The sequence below is a fragment of the Molossus molossus genome, unplaced genomic scaffold (assembly GCF_014108415.1).
Source record: "Molossus molossus isolate mMolMol1 unplaced genomic scaffold, mMolMol1.p scaffold_m16_p_13, whole genome shotgun sequence".
Lineage (NCBI taxonomy): Eukaryota > Metazoa > Chordata > Mammalia > Chiroptera > Molossidae > Molossus > Molossus molossus.
Window position 1 is genome coordinate 46945990 of NW_023425348.1, and position 23262 is coordinate 46969251.

Sequence of the window (23262 nt, forward strand, 5' to 3'; positions counted from 1 at the left end):
GTTTAAGTTTCTCAGTATGCCATAATGTTAGCAACTCCTCTTACCAGTGAAATTCAGAATAATGTTTAAAGGACATGGCAGTAAAATGAAATGATTGTGCATGTTCCTTATACAACTAGCCCCATTAACCTACAGCCACACTTCCTGTTAAGGATTAACTTGTGAATGACACAACAGTGATTTTTCTGAGTCTTAAAGAGGTTCCTAAGGAGGAAGCAGAGGGGTCAGAGCTACCCAACCCTGTATCAAGCAGAGCAGCCTCTTAAGGCTGTTTTGAACATGGGGTGTTTCCTTAAGATACTGTTTGAAAAAAGTACTCCACAGCTTTAAAAAAAAAAAAAAAAAAAAGTACTTACTGAAAACCATTGCAGTAGATATGTGTCCTTACTTCCTTCAGAATATATTTTTAAAAATCTCTGTAGATTAGCCAACATTATATAACTAAGATTATTTCTAAGTACAAGCACAGAAATGCCAGGGATCTCACTCTACACTGGTTTATGAGTTTTCTTAATTTACCAAGCTCAATTAAAGCATTTTAGTAATCCCCATTTTACAGAGTAGGTACTATAACCACACACTGAGAAATAAGTGTCTGTCTCAGATGACAGGGTGAAGCATGAGCAGAGTCCAAACATGAAGCCTCAACCCAGATGGCTTAGCCTGCTGGAGGGTGCCTAGTTTCCAAAAGCCTTGGTGCCATGGGGTCATTCCTTGCACTGTGACCCAAAAGTACAGATGTCTCTACTTGTTCACGCCAACACTTGAACTGGCCATAGGCCAATAAAGTTTAGAACTTGGGGTGGCTCAAGGGCAAAGACTAGCCTATCTTCCTCTTCCTCCTATGCTCTAGATTATCCCTTGTTACCCTTTCCAGATGCAACATATGGTCTAGTAGAAATGATGAAATATGAAACAAATGACCTGAGTTCAAATCCTGGCTCTATCTATTAGTATCTCCTTCATGCCTCAACCTTCTGGGCCTGTTTATTCATTGTACTTAACTCATGGGCTACTAGAAAGACTAAAAAAAATAGTGTATAAGTTCTCATCCTGTGAGCTACAAACCCCTGGGCATCTATAGCCATATTACAAGATGTCTGAAAAAGCACACACCAAAGGAAAAAAATCATTTAGGGATTAAGGCTGAAAGCCCCAAGGTAAAACTGTCTGGGTTCAAATAATGATTTTATCACTGGAATAAGTTATTTAGTCTATCTATGTTTCAGTTCCTCATAGGTAACTGGAAAAAAACAGTAGCTACCTTACTGGGTATTGTGAGTTTTTACATGTAAAGTGCTTAAAACAGTGGCTGGCATAGGAAAAACTCATCAAATAAATATTAGCTATTGTTACTATTATATGAGCTTATGTATTCTTTCAAAATACAACTATTATTATGTGAGTGTTTGTCAAGTTTTTTATGTTAAAATGGGTTGTTATATTTGAAAAGGTTAAAAACTTCTAAGACAACAGCTGTAAAAAGAATCCAGAGGAGGGAAATCTGTAATATTTTCAATAAAGATAAATTAAAATAAAAAAAAAGAATCCTATATACTACCTCCCATGTAATTGAAAGTACTTGAATCTATGATTTCAATCTTTTAAAATTTATTTAGGCTTTTTTTAAAACTTATTTTTAGTGGAAGAGAGGGAAACATCAATGTGAGAAACATTGATTGTCTGCCTCCCGCATGCCCCCTACCAGGGATCGAACCCACAACCCAGGCATGTGCCCTGACTGGGAATTGAACCAGCAACTTTTTAGTGTGTGGGACAACAATCAACTGAGCCACACCAGCCAGGGCTACACTCGTTTTGTGGTAATAACATGGTCTGTTCTGGAGAATGTTCCATGTGCACTTAAGATACATTCTGCTGCTATGAGTAGAATGTTAGGTCTAATTATTTAGTATTGTTCAAGTTCTCTTCTACCGACTTCTATATTGTTGTTCTATCCATTATTGAAAGTGGGGTATTGAAGTCTCCAACTATTACTATAGAACTGCCTATTCTCCCTTACATTCTGCCAAATTTTGCTTCACACATTTTAGGGCTCCTTTGTTAGATACATATATGTTTATAATTGTTGTATCTTCTTGCTGTATTGAAACTTTTATCAATAAATAATGTCCTTACTTGTCTCTTGTAACTTTTTAAAATTTAAAGTCTATTTTGTCTGATATTTAAGAGCCAACCCAGCTCTCTTTTGGTTATCATCTTTTATTTGGGGTGAGAATAATTTTTTTCTTTTTATTGATATAAAATCAGTATATAACATTATATAAGTTTCAGGTGTACAACATTATGCTTCAACATCTGTATAATCTACAAAGTGATCACCACTAAAAATCTAATTACAATCCATCATCCTACAGTTGACCCCATTCACCATTTTACCCACCCTCAACTCTCTTCCCCTTTGGTAACTACCAATCTGTTCTCTGTATCTGAGTTTTTATTTTTATTTTGTATGTTGTTTATTTGTTTTTTAGATTCCACATAAGTGAAATCATATAGTATTTGTCTTTCTCCATCTGATATATCATTTAGTATAATACCCTCAAGGTCCATTCATGTTGTCGCAATGGCAAGATTTTACCTTTTATATGACTAAGTATCCATTGTATATATGTACCATATCTTCTTTATCTATTCATCCATGGATGGACACTTACCTTGTTTCCATATCTTGGCTATTATTAATAATGTTGCAATGAACACAGAGCTGTATATATCATTTCAAATCAGTGTTTTTGTATAATGCAGATAAATAACCAGAAGTGGAATTGCTAGGTGATATTGTAATTCTATTCTTTTTTTCAAGAATCTGCTTACTGTTTTCTATGCTGGCTGCACCCAGTTTACATTCCTATTAACAGTGTAATAGGGTTCCCTCTTCTCCATATCCTCTCCAACACTTATTTCTTGTTTTTTTTTTATAATGGTCATTGTAATAAGTATAAAGTAATATCTCATCGTGGTTTTGTTTTGCATTTGCCTGATAATTAGTGATGTTGAACATCTTTTCATGTGTCCATCTGTATGTCTTCTTTGGAAAACAAGACTAATTAGATCATTTGCCCATTTCTTAATTGATTGTTTTTATGTTATCGAGTTTTGTGAGGTCTTTATATATTGTAAATATTAACCCTTATCAGATGTTAAGATTTTCAAAGATCTTCTCCCATTCACTAAGGGGCCTTTCCATTTGACTGATGGTCTCTTTTGTCATGCAGAAATTTTTTAGTATGAAGTAATCCCATTTATTTATTGTTTCCCTTACCTTTTAAATCATATCCACAATGCCCAGCCAGTGTGGCTCAGTGGTTGAGCATCAACCCATGCACCAGGTCACAGGTTCGATTCCCAGTCAGGGCACATGCCCAGGTTGTGGTTCAAATCCCCAGTAGATTATTAGGTTTTCTATATATAGTATCACGTCATCTGCAAATAATGACAGTTTTACTTCTTCCTTTCCAATTTGCCTTTTATTTTTTTAATCCTCATCAGAGGATATTTTCCATTTATCTTCAGATAGAGTGGGGGTGGGGGAGACAGAGAGAGAGAAAGAGAGAGAAATCGATGTGAGAGAGACACATCAATTGGCTGCCTCCCACACAACCCCGACCAGGGCCAGGACTGAACTACAACCGAGGTAGGTGCCCTTGACCAAAATCGAACCTGCAACCCTTGGGTCCGAGGGCCAACACTCTTAACTGCTAAGCCAAACCGGCCACCTTTTATTTATTTTTCTTGTCTAACTGCTGTGTCTAGGATTTCCAATACTATATCGAAAAAAGTGGCGAGAATGGGCATTCCTGTCTTATTCCTGATCATAGAAAAAAAGTTTTCATCTTTTCACTGTTGATATAAAGTTTGCTATGGGTTTGTCATACATGGTCTTTATTTTGTCTAGGTATTTTCTTTCTATACCCACTTTGTTGAAAGTTTATATTATAAATAGATGTTGAGCCCTGGCTGGTTTGGTTCAGCAGTCAGAGGGTCGGCCTGAGGACCAAAGGGTCACGGGTTCGATTTCTGGTCAAGGGCACATACCTAGATTGCAGGTTCAATCCCCAGCTCTGGTTGGGGTCGTGTAGGAGGCAACCAATGAATGTGTCTCTCTCTCCCCCTACCTCCTTCCCTTGCATTCTATCTAAAAAAAAAAAATCAATGGAAAATATCCTCGGATGAGGATTAACAACAACAAAGATGTTGAATTTTGTCAGAAGTTTTTATTGCATTTATTGAGATATGATTACATGTTGGTTTTTTTTCCTCACCTGAGGACATTTTTGCATTTCAGATTGAGCAGGAAGGAGAGAGGGAGGAAAGAAAGAGAGAGAGAGAGAGAGAGAGAGAGAGAGAGAGAGAAACACTGATACGAGAGACACATTGACTGGTTGCCACCCACGCAACCCCTACCAGGGCCGGGGAAAAACTACAACCGAGGTACGTGCCCTTAGCGGGAACCAAACCTAGGGATCTCTCTGGACTGCAGGCCGACGCTCTAACAGCTGAGCCAAACTGGCCAGGGCTGATTACATGGTTTTATCCTTCACTTTATTAATGTGGTGTACCACACTGATTAACTTGTGGATGCTGGATCATCCCTGCATCCTTAGAATAAATCCCACCTGATCACGATACATGATCTTTTCACTGTGTTGTTGAATTAGATTTGCTAACACTTTGCTGAGGATTTCTGTATCTATGTTCATCAATGATATTAGCCTATAATTTTATTTTTTTGTAGTGTCCTTTCTGGTTTTGGTATCAGGGTAATGCTGGACTCATAAAATGAGTTTGGAAGCAGTGGCTCCTCTTCAATTTTTTAGAAGAGGTTGAAAAGGATAGCTATTCAAATCTCCTCGTAATGTTTGATAGAATTCACCAGTGAAACAGTCTGGTCCCGAACTGTTATTTTTTTGGAGATTTTGGAATACTGATTCAATCTCCTTACTGAATCAGTGTATTCAGATTTTCTGTTTCTTCATGATTCAGTCTTAGAAGATTATACGTTTCTAGGAATATATCATTTTTCTTCTAGGTTGTCTAATTTGTTGGCATACATGGAATATCTTTTTCCATCCTTTTACTTTCAATCTCTGTATCTTTGTATCTAAAGGAAGACTTATAGACAGTATATAGATAAGTCAGGTGTGGGGTTGTTTTTGTTTTAAATATGTTTTTATGAATTTTTCAGAGAGAGGAAGGAAGAGAAAAACAAAAACATCAATGGGCTGCTTCCTCCATGTCCTCTACCAGGGATCAAGCCTGCAACCTAGGCAATTGCCTTGATCAGGAATCGAACTGGAACCTCTCAGTCCATGGGACTATGCTCAATACACTGAGCTATACCAGCTGGGCTAATCTCTGTCTTTTAATAGATATTAATTCATTTACATTTAAAGTAACTGCTGAGTACAGCTGGTGTGGCTCAGTGGTTGAGCATCGACCCATGCAGCAAGAGGTCACCGGTTCAATTCCTGGTCAGGACACAAGCCCAGGTTTCAGGCCCAGTCCCCAGTGGGGGGTATGCAGGAGGCAGTCAATCGATGTTCTCCTTCATCGATATTTCTATCTCTCTCTTCCTCTCACTTCCCATCTCTCTAAAATCAATAAAGAAAAAAAAAAATTTTTTTTTTATCCTCACCAGAGGATATTTTTCCATTTTTTGTACAGATAGAGTGGGAGGGAGAGAGAGAGAGAGAAACATCGACGTGAAGGGACATGTCGAGTGGCTGCCACCCGCACGACCAACCAGGGCCGGGGACAAACTGCAACCGAGGTACGTGCCCTTAGCGGGAACCGAACCCGGGACTCTCCGGACCGTAGGCCGACGCTCTAACCGCTGAGCCAAACTGGCCAGGGCAAAAAAATTTTTTTAATAAATAAATAAACTGCTGATAAGGATTTACTCCTGTTATTAAGAAGTATTTTTCTGTATGTTTCATGTGTTTTTATTCCTCATTTCCTCCATTACTGCCTTTTTAAAACAATTAATCTAAATCCTACCTGAAAGATTTATTGGAGACTTGGTCTTCCCAGGCAAGTGATCATTTCTCCCTCTATTTCAATAATTCCTAATGAGTATCTCATTCATGAATATGTCTCAAAATATTTAAAAGGAAGAACCTACCTTTTCTGGCCATAAAAGTAGTCTCAGTTTCTATCCTTGTTTTCATCCTCTGAATCACTTGCACCTTAAACAGACACCCACCATACACAATTCACCATCCATACATAAAGTTATTATTGTCCATTCTCTGCCTACATGTGGCTTGGTTTAGGGTGGATCCTAGAATACTTATGAAGGGTCTCTTAATTATTGGCAGACAAGGAAGAGAGAGTCCAAATGGCTTACATTGTAGGAGCGAGGATGCCTCTGCTTCCACTGTACCAGGAGCAACTGAGCCACCACCAAGGTAGCAATTAGGATGAGGACCATTTCGGCGTGCATGGCTTCATGACCACGGTGCTTGGCATGCATGCGTGCATGCTCGACCCTGAAAGCCAAAGAGATGAGGTTAGCCAGGTCAGGGATAGTGCAGTAGTAAAGGGGCAGTGCTTCCCAGGGATACCCTATTAGTCCACAATTCAAAACACACTCTTGTGCTATGCAGCTATATCGTACTATGTAAATTAGGGGCTAAAAATACACATGCCCAAGAAGATAGGCATTCTGGCATAGAATAGGGCTCTATGGGCCCCAATAACCAAGCTCAACTATTGGGTTAAACATGGATGGTCTGCTGCCTGCCCCCAATGGCAGACACAGCTGACACCTTTCCTGTAGGAGGAATAAGATCCCAGGAGAAGCCTGTGCCACTGCCCATTTGAGACTTATTTCAATCTGTCACTGGAAGAAAAAAGTAAGCTAAAGAGAAGATTATAGCCATAAAGTCTCATAATCTTAGTCAATGGTATTTATGATACCAATAAAGAAGTAACACTGCAAATGTGTGCTAAATCCAGGGTTAAAGTTTTGCTTTATCTGTCCTACCCTCTCTGTTAGGACCAGGGATCCTGAAGTCTAGTTATGAAAAATCTAGACTGTTTTGACTTTATATTAATTCAAGAGTAATTTTCTCATCAGATCCACAGGTAAACAGCCTCCTCAATGACTCAAGAAGACTACAACTAGAAACTCTTATATAATCTAAAGCTGGCATTCTCTTGTTCTGAGGATTGGCAGCAAACTATTTCCCTGGTCAATAAAGGCAAAAAGCTTTCTCTAAGAACAAAGAATAGTTACTCCTACCACTCTAGGTCAGAGTCAGCCAAGGGAGAAGAATGAGGAAGAATTTAGACAGAAAATAAAATTCAAATGTAATCGGGAGTTTTTATACAAATGTTCCATGTATGGGAGCATTAGGGAGGGAAGGAAAGGACAACATAAATGGTATCTTCATGGAGTTCCCTAGGGCAATAAGAACCTAGTGGAATTAATTATGGATAAATGATAAAGAAAATATAGCAAAAAGTTAACTGCAGAATCTAGGTGGTGAGTATAAGGGTATGCACTGTGCACTTCTTTCATCTTTTCTGTGTTTGAAATTTTTCATAATAAAATGTTGCGGGGGGTACTTGGTAGGCAGCCAAATGTCAGCCAGCCAGGCAGGCAAAGCACCTAAGGGTGCAATTTTACATAAAACACTAACCTGGGTGAGAGAATCTGACAAAAAGATAATAGGTTTAGGAGTCAGAACTTTAAGGTTCGGACACACTTTTGCAGCCTTGGCCAAAAAAAATAACATCTCTACCTCATAATTTCTTCATCTGTCAAAAGAAGTCTATATCTTTTCTACCTCCCTCACAGGGTTGTTGTGAGAATAAGCTAAACTAAAAGGATGGATTATACTTTAATAACCTACGAAATAAGTTTCTTGTTCTCAGGCAGTATATAACCGAATGGATGTGCACAGCAATGAAAGAAAGGATCTAGAACAGACCAGAGAAGTCATCTATTTCAAGTTCCCAAGCAATGCAAAAATTATTTTTGATATCCTTTGTTTGGAATGCTTCCATTGGCTTGAGAACATATGCCTCTTAAAGTAATCTAATCTAGAACCAGCAGTGTCTGACACATTGTAAGTACTCATATGTGCTTGTGAAGGACTAAAACTCCAACGTTTTAAGAGGTAGGAGGTTCTGTACCTCTCAATATACAATGATTATTAAAGATGTTTCTGATAATGATACAAAATCTATCTTTCTACAGTTTCAATGCACTGGATCTAAACCTATACTCTGGAACAATAAAGAACATATCCACTCCTCTTTTCCAATGCTACCCCTTCGAAGATTTCTCACGGTCTTATTTTTTAAAAAACAAAACCAAAAACTATCTTGTTCCTATCACCATTTTCCTGGCCCTTTTCATTCTAGATCTTTAAACCCTATTTATATAACATAAGGTGAAGACCATTAATCCTGGTTGCCTTCTTCTAGACATTAGCTAGCTAAAGACCTTATAATGCAGCATTTACAACATCCAGTGTGGCCTCAGTGTAGCAGAGCATAATGGCACTGTCCCTACCTTAAGGCAGATAGCATATTTCTATGAACATCTTCCAAATTATCTGGATTATTTCAGTAGCTGAGGTACACAACTGGTGCATATTAAGCTTAAAGTCATCTAAAATCTGAGTTTGTCATATGAGTTAATATCTTTGCCATTCTATATTTTTACAATCAACAGTTTTAATAAAGAAGGTTTTTTGGTCATTATTGTTATTTGGTTGATTTCGACTCAGTGGTCAGCCACCTTGTAAAGATTGTAGGGCAAGCACTCTGAAACTCCTTTACTGATTAGAAATCATGACAATAAGATGTTTGTTGATTCACTCTGGTTACACAGCAAGTTACTATCAAGTTTAGATCAGAAATCTCCCATTTTCTCATTCAGAGCCCTATGCCCAGTTTCATTAATAGTGATAATAATGTTAATGACGATAATCATCTTCAGAGTAGGTAACACTAGAAGCTTACCACATGGCAGGCGCTGTCCTAAGAATTTCATATATATTAATACTCACAAAACTCTATGAAGTACAGGTACTATTTTGATCCTCATTTTACAAACAAACAAAAAAACTAAGGCAGTAAGAAGTTAAATAACTTGCCCAGCCTGGCTGGTATGACTCACTGGTTGAACACTGACCCATGCACCAAGAGGTTGCCGGTTTGATTCCCGGTCAGGGCACACACCCAGGTTGTGGGCCCAATCCCCAGTGGGGGGCATGCAGGAGGCAGTGAATTGATTGATGTTTCTCTCTCTTTCTCTCCCTTCCTTTCTCTCTAAAATCAATAAAGAAAAAAAATATATTAAAAAAATAAATAAGTAACTTGCCCAAGATCACATAGCTAGGAAATGGTAGAACTAGTATTCAAACCCAGATGGATGGTTTGGTACAATTACGTATTTACTTCTCAGGATCAAAGGAGCTACCCAGAAGTGACCCAGGTACTGGGAAAAAAAATCCCTAAAGACCTATCCTACTAGTCATGAGTCACTTCCTCCCACAGACAAAGAAGCAAAAAGAGTAGATATACAACTTTGTTAGTTGGATTACTCTACAGTTCCCAGCCTGAAGGGCCCACACTGTCACACTTACCTCCATTGCTCCTCTGGGGAGAGGTGTGACATATCAACCTGTAGAAAGACACCATCAGAAAAATCCATTACTGTCTTAGTTTTGGTTTTGTTGTTGTTGTTGTTTTATCCTCACCCGAGGACATTTTTCCATTTTTTTGTTCAGATAGAGTGGGAGGGGGAGAGAGAAAGAGAAACATCGACGTGAAAAGGACACATCGAGTGGTTGCCACCCGCACGACCCAACCAGGGCCGGGGACAAACTGCAACCAAGGTACGTACCCTTAGCAGGAACCGAACCCGGGTGTCTCCAGACCACAGGCCAACGCTCTAACCGCTGAGCAAAACCGGCCAGGGCTCCATTACTGTCTTAGAACTGTCCCTAACCAAAATAAGTTGCTCACACATTCATCAATATCGTGAAGGAATTACAGGAAGCTTCAGGTGTCATAATCTCTATGAAGCCCTCCCCAGTACTCCATTCCCCACTGATCTCTCCCTTCTAGAAAAAACCATGGCTCATGTCTATGACTGACATTATGCTGCAAGTCTATGCTAGGCAATGAGGACAAAAGAATGAACCTAACTCCCAAGATTCTCACAGCCTAGTAAGAAAGACAGACATACAAAAACAGAAAATTTCGCCCTGGCCAGTTTGGCTCAGCAGTTAGAGCGTCGGCCTGTGGTCCAGAGAGACCCGGGTTCGGTTCCCACTAAGGGCATGTACCTCGGTTGCAGTTTGTCCCCGGCCCTGGTTGGTCGTGTGGGTGGCAACCACTCGATGTGTCCCTTTCACGTCGATGTTTCTCTCTCTCCCTCCCACTCTATCTGAACAAAAAATGGAAAAATGTCCTCAGGTGAGGACAAAAACAGAAAATTTCTTTATTAGATGTTGAAAACTAGTTATGGAAGAATAAAGAAGTGGCTTCTCATCCGAACTGTGGTGTGACAGATTTGTGAAAACTTCTTGGAGGAGATGTGAAATATTTCCCAGATTAGAAAATGAGAGAACTATGTTCCAGGAAAGGGAGTAACATGAACATAAAGTTACAAAGCATACAAACTGAGTATGGCTAGAGCAAAAACTAAAAATCAGATTAGAAAAGTGAAATAAGATAAAATATTCTATCATATAATGCCATTTAACTCTAAATGGCCCCCAGGTAGCAGGAAGAACATTATGCTAGGGTGAACTAAGCTTTAGTACTGGCTCTGCTTTCAACTAGCAGTATGGCCTTCCAACCACAAAGTTCTGATTCTGTTTGTCAGCCTTGTCCTTTTAGAGCAGGGTTTCTCAACTTTAGTACTAGTGATATGTTGGTCTGGTTAAATTCTTTGTTTTGGGGAGAGGGAGGATGCTTAGCAGCATCCCTGGCCTCTACCCACTAGATGCCAGTAACATCCCAACAGCAACAAGCAAAATGTCTACAGGCCTTGTCAAATGTCCCCCAGGGGACAAAAATTGCTCCCCAGTTGAAAACCACTGCTCTAGAATAATACTTAACTCTTTGCGTTCAGGGCTCAAGTATTCTTCTTCCTTATAGCCATACAGAAGAGTATCCAAGTCACAGCACATTAACTCATGCAATACATTCTTATAATGTTCCTTAATGTAGAGAAGACAAGGCCCAGACAAGGATCACTCAAATAAATCAATCAGCAAATATTCCTTTGGTACTTATGATGTTCAAAACCCATTTTCCTATTGTCCTTATAACTTCAGAAAAGTACCTTAAGTGGAATGTTTGAAGTACAATGGACAGAACTCCATTCTACCCAGTCGAATCGGTACATATTTACCAGGCATCCTGCTTGTGCATATATTGAAAATGCCATGACTATTTAGGTAGGGCTTTCTAGTTTCTACATGTCCCAGCTAAGTAAAAAGGAAGAAGGAAGAAGGAAGAAGGAAGGAAGGAAAGGGAGGAAAGGAGGAAGGACCTCCCAAGACTTCACAAAGCCATCTGGGGTAATGAAATGAACCACTCTCCTCTCTTTTACTACTTCACACATTCAGACTGGTAGGAAGAGCAGAGACACAGTTTGGGCAGGTTCCACACCCATGGTGTGGCAAATTAAGAATCCAGAAGGGACCCTGGCTAGTTTGGCTCTGTGGTTAGTGTGCTGCCTGCAGACTGAACGGTTGCAGGTTTGATTCTGGTCAAGCCCCAGTCAGGGTCATGCAGGAAGCAACCAATCAACGTGTCTCTCTCATGTTGATGTCTCTCTCTCTCTCTCTCTCTCTCTCTCTCTCTCTCTCTAAAGATCAATGGAAAAAACATCCTCCGGTGAGGATCAATAACAACAACAAAAACAAGGAGGATGGAAGATGGGTGACAGGGGTGTGACAGGGGCTGCTGTAAACCTAGGCACTGCAGGTCTTAAAGGGACTGCAGACTCACTCACTCAAACTCACTTGCTCTGAGCTCCAGAACTGGGGCAGTAGCTTGAAAAGCACCAGGGACATACGTGGAGAAACTGAACTGACTAGCTTCAGGGAAAGGACTGGAGGGGTACGGGTCAGGGCAGCTCTCTCCTAGACAAAAATGCTAGAAGACACCATTGTTCCTTTGTTAAGCCCTCTTCCCACCCAGGCAGCCGACGCAGGCAGGCACCAAGTCGGAACACCCCATTAACTTGGCTAACACCATTTATCACACCCTGGTGATTCCCTGAGACCCCAGGCCAACCAACTCATGCACCAGGCAGGAACTTCTTCCAACAATTAGTCCACACAAGCATCCTTCCTTGACTAGCACTACAGACTTTCCTAAAATCTCTCAAAGGTCCACAAACCCCACAAAAGCAGCAGCTGGGTTCAGCATGTCCCATACCTCTTGCTAGCACTAGTGGCAGCCAGCCTCTGTTCATAACCTAGCCTCTCCCAAGTGCCTCCAAGCCCAGCACAGAAAGCAGCTGACCTTGGCTTGTACCAGAGTCCCTCCCAAAGGCCCCAGCATCATCCTTGTATTGGCCGTATTAACCTTTGATTGCTGTTGGCATGTCAGTGGGTAGGATTGACCCTCCGGCTAACTGGCTATGAGGAATGGCCGTAACTACTGCTGATGAGTTGTGCGGAGGGCCTTCATGGAGTGGGATTTGCTTTCGTAGGGCTGTGTGCCTAGTGAGCCTACCATTTGTGTGTGTCCTTTGTGTAGCTGATTGGGTGGTGCTCTGGTGTGGGTTGAAGCTGGCCCCTGGGTATATCACTTTGCTCTGTGGCTTCTGAGATTCTCTTCTCCAATGGGCCTATCTGATCAAGCAGCATGAGGTTTAAGTTCACACTAAATCTCATACTGCCTAAATCTACACACACACAAAAAGGTAACTTCACTCTACTCATAAGCATTATAAAGTAATTGGGCAATTTATTTGGCAATAATGTGTAGTCTGTGTTCAAGAAGGGTTTAGATACATTCATAAATGACAAAACCCAAACAAAGAAACAGACATGTCATTGACCTACAAATACCAAAGTCATGGGAAGCATGTGCCTGGCATCTTGATGACAGCCAATAAATATCTGTTTGTTCGTTCACTTATTCATTTATTAAATCACAAGACAGGTATAAAACAAAGTCTCTTTCCTTATAAAACTTAAAACTTACATTCTAATGCAAAAGACAAGATAATAAACATGTAAATAGCATGTATTTATATATATTAAATAATTCCTCATAGCAGTGTTATAAAGAGTAAAAATAAGGTTATTTTGTTGTTAGATGTAGACACTCCAGTTTCCCAAAAAGGTTTCCAACAACAGAACATGCTGGGCCGGATGAACAGTGAAAATTAACACATGTGGTATGTCTTAATTCCTTGGGTTTTATCTCATTCCCACTTTTCACCTCAAGAAATGATTTTAAGGCAACAACTACCTTTCTCAGTAAAGAGAAACAGTTGTAGGTCCTAATCTGGCATGGCTATTTATTTGATTTATTCCAAAGAACAGGGTACTTCTCTCTATGCCTCAGTTTCCCCACATATAAAATGAGGGGGGTTGGCCTAGGTAATTTTCAAAGTCCCTTAAAGCTAAAATGTTATAGTATTTCACACCAAATCTGTCTAACTCCAAAGCTTTGAAGTCAGGTTTCCAAATTCCCAGTTTTCTTAGTTACCAAAGAAGTAAAAGCAAAATGCCTTCAGTGTGGTGAAGTATGATATAATAGCATGTGACTAATTAAATCAATGAAAGTGTACCAAGTTACTACCATATGCATTCATCAGAAATATCCACCACTCAGGGAGTAGCTCCTTGCTCTGGTTTCAAGTACCTGCTAACTGCAAAGGTACCTAAACTCTGGAGCCCCATCCACCAGGGCAACCTAACATTTCAGAGGTCTCAGTTGATCCTTCCAAAGGTTAAAGACTGATCAATTATGCAGCTAGAGACATCATTCTTTCACAAAACATTGGTAGTGCCTAAGCCCAACCTTTGCTCTTGAGGTAGTCACAGTCAAGGTTGAGGGGAGAGACTATAACCAGTGACATATAAACAAAATGCTGTATAAGCGCAAAGTCCAAAGGTTCAAAAGCTACCCATATTTGTGGCTCCCATTCTCCTGTCATTCACATGTTTCTCCAACTCCTTAGCTTTGCCAAGAATTCAAAGCCAATAAATCAAGGCAGAATTACCTCACTTTTCAGACCTCATAAATCATCTGGGGATCATGCTTAGTCAACTTAAGGCCTAACATGGACAGCACACTCTGGTCAAATCAGTTAAAGTAGATGCTGGCTGTAATAACTGTTGCAGCTTCTGTCTGCCCTCCTCCCTTCCCCTCCTGCCATCGAAAGAAAGTACATCCTACCCTAGCTGGCATTGCTAGGTTAGAGCATTGGCCTGCACAATGGAGGGTTGCAGGTTCCATCCCCGGCCCTGGGTGGGATGCATGCAGGAAGCAACCAATCGAGGTGTCTCCCTCACATAGTTTCTCTTGCTCTCTCTCCCCCTCCTCCCTCCCTTCCACTCTCTCTAAAAATAATCAATGGAAAAAATATCTTCAGGTGAGGATTGAGAAAGAAAGAAAAAGCACATCTTCAAGCTAGCTGAATTGAAAGCTTTTTAAATGAAACTTTTCAAATATACACAAAAAGAGAAGAAATAATTTAATCACCACCTTCCCATTCAACAATTATCAAATTTGGGGGTACCTAATGTTCACTTTTTTGGTTGTTCAATTCTTATCCTATCAAATTTGTTATTTCTCAAACTGGTTCCTCTCCACCTGGCCCTCCTCTCTCACTCTTTCCTATATGCACTCTAGCTTCCCATACACTCTATAGTTTTCAACCCATCCATAAGACCCAACCCAGATGTCACCTGCTCCAGAAACTGTTCCAGAACAGAATTATCCTTTCTATGAAGTCCTAAAGCCTTTAGAGTCTATGCTATTGATCATGCCTACTCTCCTATGAAATCTCCCTTAAATTTTTCGCTGCCACACCTCCTTAGTGCAGACTTATCCTTGTTCTCTCCTAGATTAATCCAAGAACTTTCAAGGTGATCTCTCTGACTGATCTTGCCAGAACAGATTCATAACATAGAGCAGCCATAGTGATCTTTATTAGACACATGTGACTGCATCAGCCTGCTACTTTGACCAATTCTGATAACCTTCTACTGCCTTCAGCTCAAAGTCCAAACTCCTTTGCATATCTGTTCGGCAACTGTTAACTGATCATATGTTAAGCTCTAGACTGGGGATACAATAAGTAACTAACAGCTTCACACTCAAGGAGCTTAAAGTCTTGCAGATCTCCTCAGGTGAAGTAATTCCTTTCCTCTTCTGTTTGCCAGCAAAATTTTGAAATTTGCACATACCTCCAAGGCCACATTTATTACTTTTATACTTATTATTGAGTCTGTTTTCATCACTGGGCTCTAATCATCTTGAGACCAAGGATTTTTTTTTAAGCTTTACTGAGGTATAGCATCCATTTAAGATAGTCAATTCAGTATTTACAGAGTTGCTCAATCATCTTATTTTAAATAATTTCCACCACTCTAAAACAAACAAACAAACAAACAAACAAAAAAAACAACCTCATGCTAATCTGCCAACTTCCCATTCCCACACCCAACCTAGGCGACCACAAATCTACTTTATACATCTCTACAGATTTGTCTTTTTCTGGGACCTTTCATATAAATGAAGTCATACAATATGTGGTCTTTTTTTATTTTTTTTCCAATCTTTATTGTTGAATGTATTACAGAGGTCCTCATTTTCCCCATACTGACCCCCTCCTCCCCACTCCCGCCCACCTCCTGCCTTTTCCCACACTGTTGTCTGTGTCCATTGGTTATGCATATAAGTTCTTTGGTTTATTTCTTCCTACCCCCAACCCTTTCCCTTTGAGGTCTGTCAGTCTAGTAACGAATTTGCACCTCTTAATCCCTTCACCTTTTTCACCCATTCCGCCCCCCACCCCCAATCTGGCAACCAACAAAATGTTTTCTGTATCTATGAGAATGTTTCTGTTCTGCCTGTTCATTTTGTTTGTAGATTCTATTGTCAATAGATATGTATTCATTGCCATTTTTGTTTGTTCATATATTTTATCTTTTTCTTCAAAAAGACCCTTCATCATTTCATATAATAACGGTTTGGTAGTGATGAACTCCTTTAACTTTTTCTTGTCTGGGAAACTCTTTATATGGCCATCGATTCTAAATGACAACTTTGCAGGATAGAGTATAGGTTCTTGCTTTTCATCACTCTGAATATTTCTTGCCACTCCCTTCTGGCCTGCAAAGTTTCTTTTGAGAAATCAGCCGACAGTCTTATGGGAACTCCCTTGTAGGTAACTAACTGCTTTTCTCTTGCTGCTTTTAAGATTCTCTCTTTGTCTTGAACTTTTTGCATTTTGATGATGATGTGTCTTGGTGTGGGCCTCTTGGGGTTCATCTTGTTTGGGACTCTCTGTTCTTCCTGGACTTGTATGTCTGTTTCCTTCACCAAGTTAGGGAAGTTTTCTGCCATTATTGTTTCAAATAGGTTTTCGATTTCTTGTTCTCTCTCTTCTCCTTCTGGCACCGCCAAGATGTGAATGTTGGCACACTTGAAGGTGTCCCAGAGGCTCCTTACACTATCCTCATTTTTTTAGATTCTTTTTTTCTTTTTGCTGTTCTGATTGGGTGTTTTTTGCTTCCTTATATTCCAAATCGATGGTTTGCTTCTTGGCTTTACCTACTCTACTATTGAATCTGTGTAAATTATTCTTTATTTCAGTTAGTGCCTCCTTCATTTCTGATTGGTCCTTTGTTATGCTCTTCAGGCCTTCACTAAGTTCGCTGAGGTTCTAAGTTCATTGAGCATCCTTATAAGCAGTATTTTTAACTCAGCATCTGTTAGGTTGCGTACCTCCATTTCGCTTAGTTCTTTTCCTGGGGTTTTGTTCTGTTTTTTCATTTGGGACCTGTTTCTTTGTCTCCTCATTTGGCTGCCTCCCTGTGTTTGTTTCTATGCATTACTTAACGAGAGGTATGGGGCTATCTGAGACCAGATGCTGCTTGTTTGAAAGAATTTAGGAAAACCTGAAGCAGGATCCAAGACAGGCCAATCCTATGATTAAGCAATTGGCAACAGCTTTGGGTGGGCCTGAACGTTGAGTGGTGCAGGGCCTCGGGGAATCACCAGGGCGGGGCAACCAGTGGGAGCCAGGTCGCTGGAGTGCCAGATATGGCGACTGTCTGCCACCCCAGGGAAGGGCTCCCCAAAGGAACAAAGGCCTCTGACAGCACGTTTGTCCTGGAGAAAGCCCCCTCTCCAGCCCTCGCTCCTATGCCAAACAGCTCAGTTCTTCCCTGTATGTCTCTGGTGCCCCACGAGCTTCCTGCCCTCCAAGCTTAGAGTCCAATAAGTCCGTGTGCGGGCTCTTTAAGAGGAGCTGCCTGGGGCTCCAGCCGTTTCAGCCTCCCTGAGCCTCAGTTCTCGCTGGTTCTTCCAGCCAGAAGTTATGGAGACTTCTCTTCCTGGCACTGGAACCCTGAGCGGGGCACCTGGTGTGGGACGGGGACCCCTCAGTTCTCAGGGAGGACCTTCCCAGCCGAGGTATCCTCCTGATTTTTATCTGCCACACGTGGGTGTGGGACCAGCCCGTCAGCCTCCGCCCCTCCTACCAGTCTGGATGTGGCTGCTGCTTTAATTCCATAGTTGTAGGACTGCCATTCAGCTTGATTTCAGGTGGTTATGAATGATGGTTTTCTGTAGTTTAGTTGTAACTTTGATGTGGTTGTGGGAGGACAAGATACTGCATTTACCTACGCCACCATCTTGACCGGAAGTATATCTATGTGGTCTTTTTTGACTGGATTCTTTCACATAGCATAATATTTTTCAAGGATTATCCATGTTATAGCATGTATCAGTAGTTTATTCCTTCTTCTTGTCAAGTAACATTCCACTGTATGGATATACATCTTATTTATCCACTTATCAGTTGAAAGAGATTTCGGTTGCTTCTACTTTTTGACTATTTTGAATAATATTGCTATGAATATTTGAGTTATTATAAGAATTTTTGTACATATATGTTTTAATTTCTCAAGTATATATCTAGGGGTGGAACTACTGGATCATATGGTAACTCTATGCTTAACTTCTGAAGAAATGCCAAGCTGTTTTCCACAGCCACTGCACTATTTTAAATTTCTACTAGCAGTGTATGAGGGTTCCAGTATCTCCATGCTCTCAACAACACTTGTTATTGTCTTTTTTATTATGGCAACATAGTGGGTATGAAGTGGGATCTCTGATGGCTAATCATGTTGAACATCTTTTCATGTGGTATTGGCCATTTGTATATTTTCTTTAAAAAAAAGTCTATTCAGATCATTTCTCCACTTTTAACTGGGTTATTTATCTTTTTCTTATTGAGTTGTAAGAGTTTTATAATCTTTTATTATTATTTTTTCTTTATTTCTTTTTAGAGAGAGAGAGGAAGAGAGATAGAAACATCGATGAGAGAGAACATCAATTGGCCGCCTCCTGCATGCCCCCAACTGGGAATTGGGCCCACAACCTGGGCATGTGCCCTGACCAGGAATCGAACCTGCAACCTCTTGGTGCACAGGTCGACGCTCAACCACTGAGCCACACAGGCCAGGCCGTCCCCTACATTTAATCTATACATAAATTCTTATAGTTACCATAATAGTCCATGTTGTTTAATCTCTCCAAGATTTTGCATTATCTTTTCATTTTGCTGGACCACTCTTCCCTTCCTCATGGACTATTTATTAAACTCAAACTTACTCTCAACCAACTCAAACATCTTCTCTTAGTCTTTAATGATTCCCCCAAGCAGGGTTAATCATTCGCTCCTTTGTACCACCACAGTCCATAACACACACTTACACTATGCTACAATTATTTGTTTCTGTGTCTGTCTTCCCCTGCATTACTATTAGTCCTGTGAAAGCAGAAGCTATATCTTCATCTTTGTGTCTCCAGCACAATATCTGGCAAATAGAAGCACTCAACAACTGATGACTGAAGAAATAAATAAACATATCTTAACTCCCTAGCTGGCATTCAAAGTCAACCTCATATTGGCCCCAACCTTTTTCTAGATTTAGCTCTTAGTCCTGTCTTCCTTACTGATCCCCAAACACATTTACTTGGGGTATTTATTCCTAATGTTCTCTCTCTAGTGAAATTTAATCATCCATTAAGGCCCAGCTCAGATGACTCCCTCCCCATGAAGTCTTCCCAAACCATACCAATGAGAAAGGATTTAATTCCCCAACAGCACTTTGGTTTTACTACTAGTAAGGTATTTAAAATTTCTTATTTTATAATTATAGTCATTTCCTTTCCAACTAGTCTACATGTCCTATTTGTTTAACCAAACTGTAAGCTCCTTGAAGGTAAGAAACATGATTTAGAATCTTTTCTCTCAACCCAAGTGCCTCACAGAGTGCTCTGCACAAAGCAGTTACCAATAGATGTTTTATTAGTGACGAATAGTATGCTTAAGGATTAGAGATTTCATGCTTCCATTGCTTCACATGTGTGCTTTTTACCTTATCGTAAACTGGTCTCCTATCCATATGGCAAACTTTTACCCCTCCCTTAAGAATCAGTCCAATGGCCCTGGCCAGTATGGCTCAGCAATTAGAGTGTCAGCCCGCACCTCAGTTGTGGTTTGTCCCCGGCCCTGGTTGGGGTTGTGCAGGAGGCAACCAGTCGATGTGTCTTTCTCACATGGATGTTTCTCTCTCTCTACCTCCCACTTTATCTGAACAAAAATGGAAAAATATCCTTGAGTGAGAATTAAAATAAATAAATAAAATATTTTTAAAAAGAAGAATCAGTCCAATGTCATATCCTCTCTAAAAGCTTCCCTAGCTCTCTCAAATACATTTAAGCACTCCTTCTTCCATGTACCTGTGGTACCTTGTATATAACTCTACTCATCACACTATAGTGTCATTATCACTTGTTGGGTTCCTCTTCCTACTAGAACATGAACTCTTTTGGAGCAAATATAGTCTGTTTTTCCATGTACAAATTCCCAACACCAAATAAAATATCTGGCATAATTAAATACTCAATAAATATATAGTGAATTTTGAAAATAGTGAGCCCACATTATAGAGTACACTAGCAATAGTGATCACAGAATCACATCACCAGATTCAAATACCAATCCACTTACAAACTATGCAACCCTGAATAAATTACTTAGCTATGCCTCAGTTTTCTTCATCTGGGAAATAGAGATGATAACAGTATTAAAATAGAATTAAAGAGTTAATGCATGCAAAATGCTCAGCATAATGCCTAGCACAGAGTAAGCATTAGAAAAGTTAGCTTTTATTATCATCAGAATAAAAGGAGAAAAGATTGTTTCTGCAAGGCACAGACTCAATGCCCTGGCCGGTTTGGCTCAGCAGTTGGAACGTCGGCCTACAGACCAGAGAGTCCTGGGTTCGTTTCCCGCTAGGGGCATGTAGCAAAAAAAAAAAAAAAAAGAACAGACTCAAGAAGAGGTTAGGCTCAATCCTATGGGTAATGTGGAGTAAAATGTCACTGGAGGCTTCTTAAGTAACAAAGACACTCAAACCTTATTGAGTGTTGAGAACACCACTCAATTGAGAACACCAAACCTTAGCAGAGTTCATGTGCTCTGCCTCCAGCTCTCTGCTTCCCCTTTTGGCACTGTTTCTCTAGTTGCCCAGGGCCCAAAGCCCCATGGCCATAACTCTGCATCCCATTGGGAAAGCTGCACTTAAGAGGGAATTAATGAGTTACATTTACATAGAGATTTTCCTCTGAGGAACAAAGAGATAACATGACTTCAAGAAGGGAAAACACAAAGAAATAAAGTAGAAATGAAGAATGACACCAGCCAGATTATCTTGGGCTGACTTTCATGGAGTAAGCTTTCAGGCCAAACAGCCCCAGGTGTACTGAGCCTACATGCCCCAGAGGCATTCTCTGGCAGCACTTGTGCCTCTCCATGGGTCAAAGATGCAAAGCAGCAGAATCTGGGAAAAGGTACAGAGGGCTAAAACACTAAAGCTACAGAAATAGGAATTCTAGCCCAATTTGAAGAATTTTACAACAGAGGTATCCAAAGATGAAATAGACTTAACTGTAAAATGATACGCTCCCTATCATTAGAGGGGTTTAAACACAGAATGAGTGATCACTTGCTGGGGATGTTCAATATGAGTGGATGAACTAGATTTAGGATTCAAGCTGAATAAACATCTGACTATCTACTCTATGCTAGCTACTGTGAGAGTTTAGGTGATGGGAATACAGAGATGAAGAATGATATCATTCCATCCCCTCAAGTGGTTCACTGCCTAACGGGCGAGACGAACAATGCCACATGGTAAGTGCTGATAGAAATCTACATAGGGAGCTACAGCAGCAGAAAGCAGGGCCTCGGATTCTGTGCTTATGACTCATTGGTAAGGAGCAATACGCCTTTAATTAAAAATGAAAATCTTTCATAATCAGTTTATAAGCAAATATTTTTCAAGTGCTATTATATTATTGCCAGAACAGATAGTAGGTATGTCAGTTTAACCTTTGCAATTTAGTCAATACTTCCTTAATCTTGAGCAGAATCCATACCTATAAACATTCTCATTTATTCAACAAATATATTGGTGTCTACTATGTGCCAAGCACTGAGGAATGTACAGAGATGAGAAAGATAGTCCCTGGACTCAAGGAGTTAGAACATACTTCTTCATCTTTTCTTCCTCTCTCTCCTACCCCACTTTATTGATCAGATGACACCTTAAATTCCTTCTGGAAGTAGTTATTAAGTCGTTATAAGGTCAATCAAAAAGTGACTTAAAAAGCAAAAGTGAGCTGGAAATGGGAAGTGTTATAATATGGGAAACCAAACAGGAAAGACTGTCTGCACACAAGTGTCTGCTACAGTGTGAGATTCTGACTGCATAAAAAGTCAAAGATTATGATCCTGATCCTGGCTGGGTGGCTCAGTTCATTCAAGAGTCATCCCGTATACCATAAGGTTGCAGGTTATGGCTGCAGGTTTGATTCCCCATCAGGGCATATACCTAGGTTGGGGGTTCGATCCCCAGGGGGCACATACAGGAGGCAACCAATGGATGTTTCTCTCTCACATTGATGTTTCTATCTCCCTTCCTCACTCTCTAAAATCAATAAAAACATATCCTCCAGTGAGAATTGGAAAAAAAATAAAGTTACCCTGGATGGTATTCTCAGTGGTTAGAGCGCTGGCCTGTGCACAATTCCTGGTCAAGGACACATACCTGGGTTGCAGATTTAATCCCCGGCCCTATCAGAGCATATATCTCTCTCATATCGATGTTTCATGTCTCTCTCTCTCTCTCTCTCTCTCTCTCTACTCCCTTCTCTCTCCCACTCCCTTCTCTCTCCCTCTCTCCCTCTCTCTCTCTCCAAAAATCAATGGAAAAAATATCCTTGAGTGAGGATTAACAACAAAAAATGTCAAATGTGATGGAATTCAAGGTCATATGCAGGTCTTTTTGTCTACAACTACCCTATCACCATTTTTTCTTCTCTCATTCAATATTATTAGCAGATTGTTAACAATAATTATACCACCCTGGCCAGTTTTGCTCAGCAGTTAGAGCGTCGGCCTGCGGTCCAGAGAGACCCGGGTTCACTTCCCACTAAGGGCACGTACCTCGGCTGCAGTTTGTCCCCCGCCCTGGTTGGGTTATGCAGGAGGCAGCCTGTGTCCCTTTCATGTCAATGTTTCTCTCTCTCTCTTCATCTCTCTCTCTCCCACTCTATCTGAACAAAAATGGAAAAATGTCCTCAGGTAAGGATAAAAAAACCAAAAAACAATATTATACCTTCATTCGTTCAGTGATTCACTAGTATTTACTGAGTACCTGAGAGGAATTGTAAGAAACACAAGGCAGAGTCAAACACTGGGATCCAGGACTTTCAAAGCTGTTAAGAGACCTCTAGATGGTCATCTAGTCCAAACCTATCATTTCACAGATGAAGAACCAAGGTACAGAGAGGATGGAATCCTTCATGAGTTCACCTTTTCACACATTTATTGAATAATACCGTATGCCAGGCACCAGGGATATAAGTATGGATAGGAGTTTCAAGGAGAATCCAGTCTTATGAGACACAGAGAGAATGACCCCAGTCAAATCACCTCTGTAA

General features: G+C 40.4%; 1 protein-coding gene across 5 annotated transcripts in view; it reads right to left on the reverse strand.

The window, feature by feature from the left end:
* Window positions 1-23262, reverse strand: part of RNF121 (ring finger protein 121) — a 113316-nt gene that overhangs the window by 42080 nt on the left and 47974 nt on the right. For all 5 annotated transcript variants that reach the window (XM_036258096.1, XM_036258099.1, XM_036258097.1 and 2 more), the window contains 2 exons: window positions 9624-9661; window positions 6371-6512 (listed from right to left, as the gene is read on the reverse strand). In XM_036258096.1, the coding sequence (XP_036113989.1) occupies window positions 6371-6512; window positions 9624-9661 (180 nt within the window). The remainder of the gene's footprint in view (window positions 1-6370; window positions 6513-9623; window positions 9662-23262) is intronic.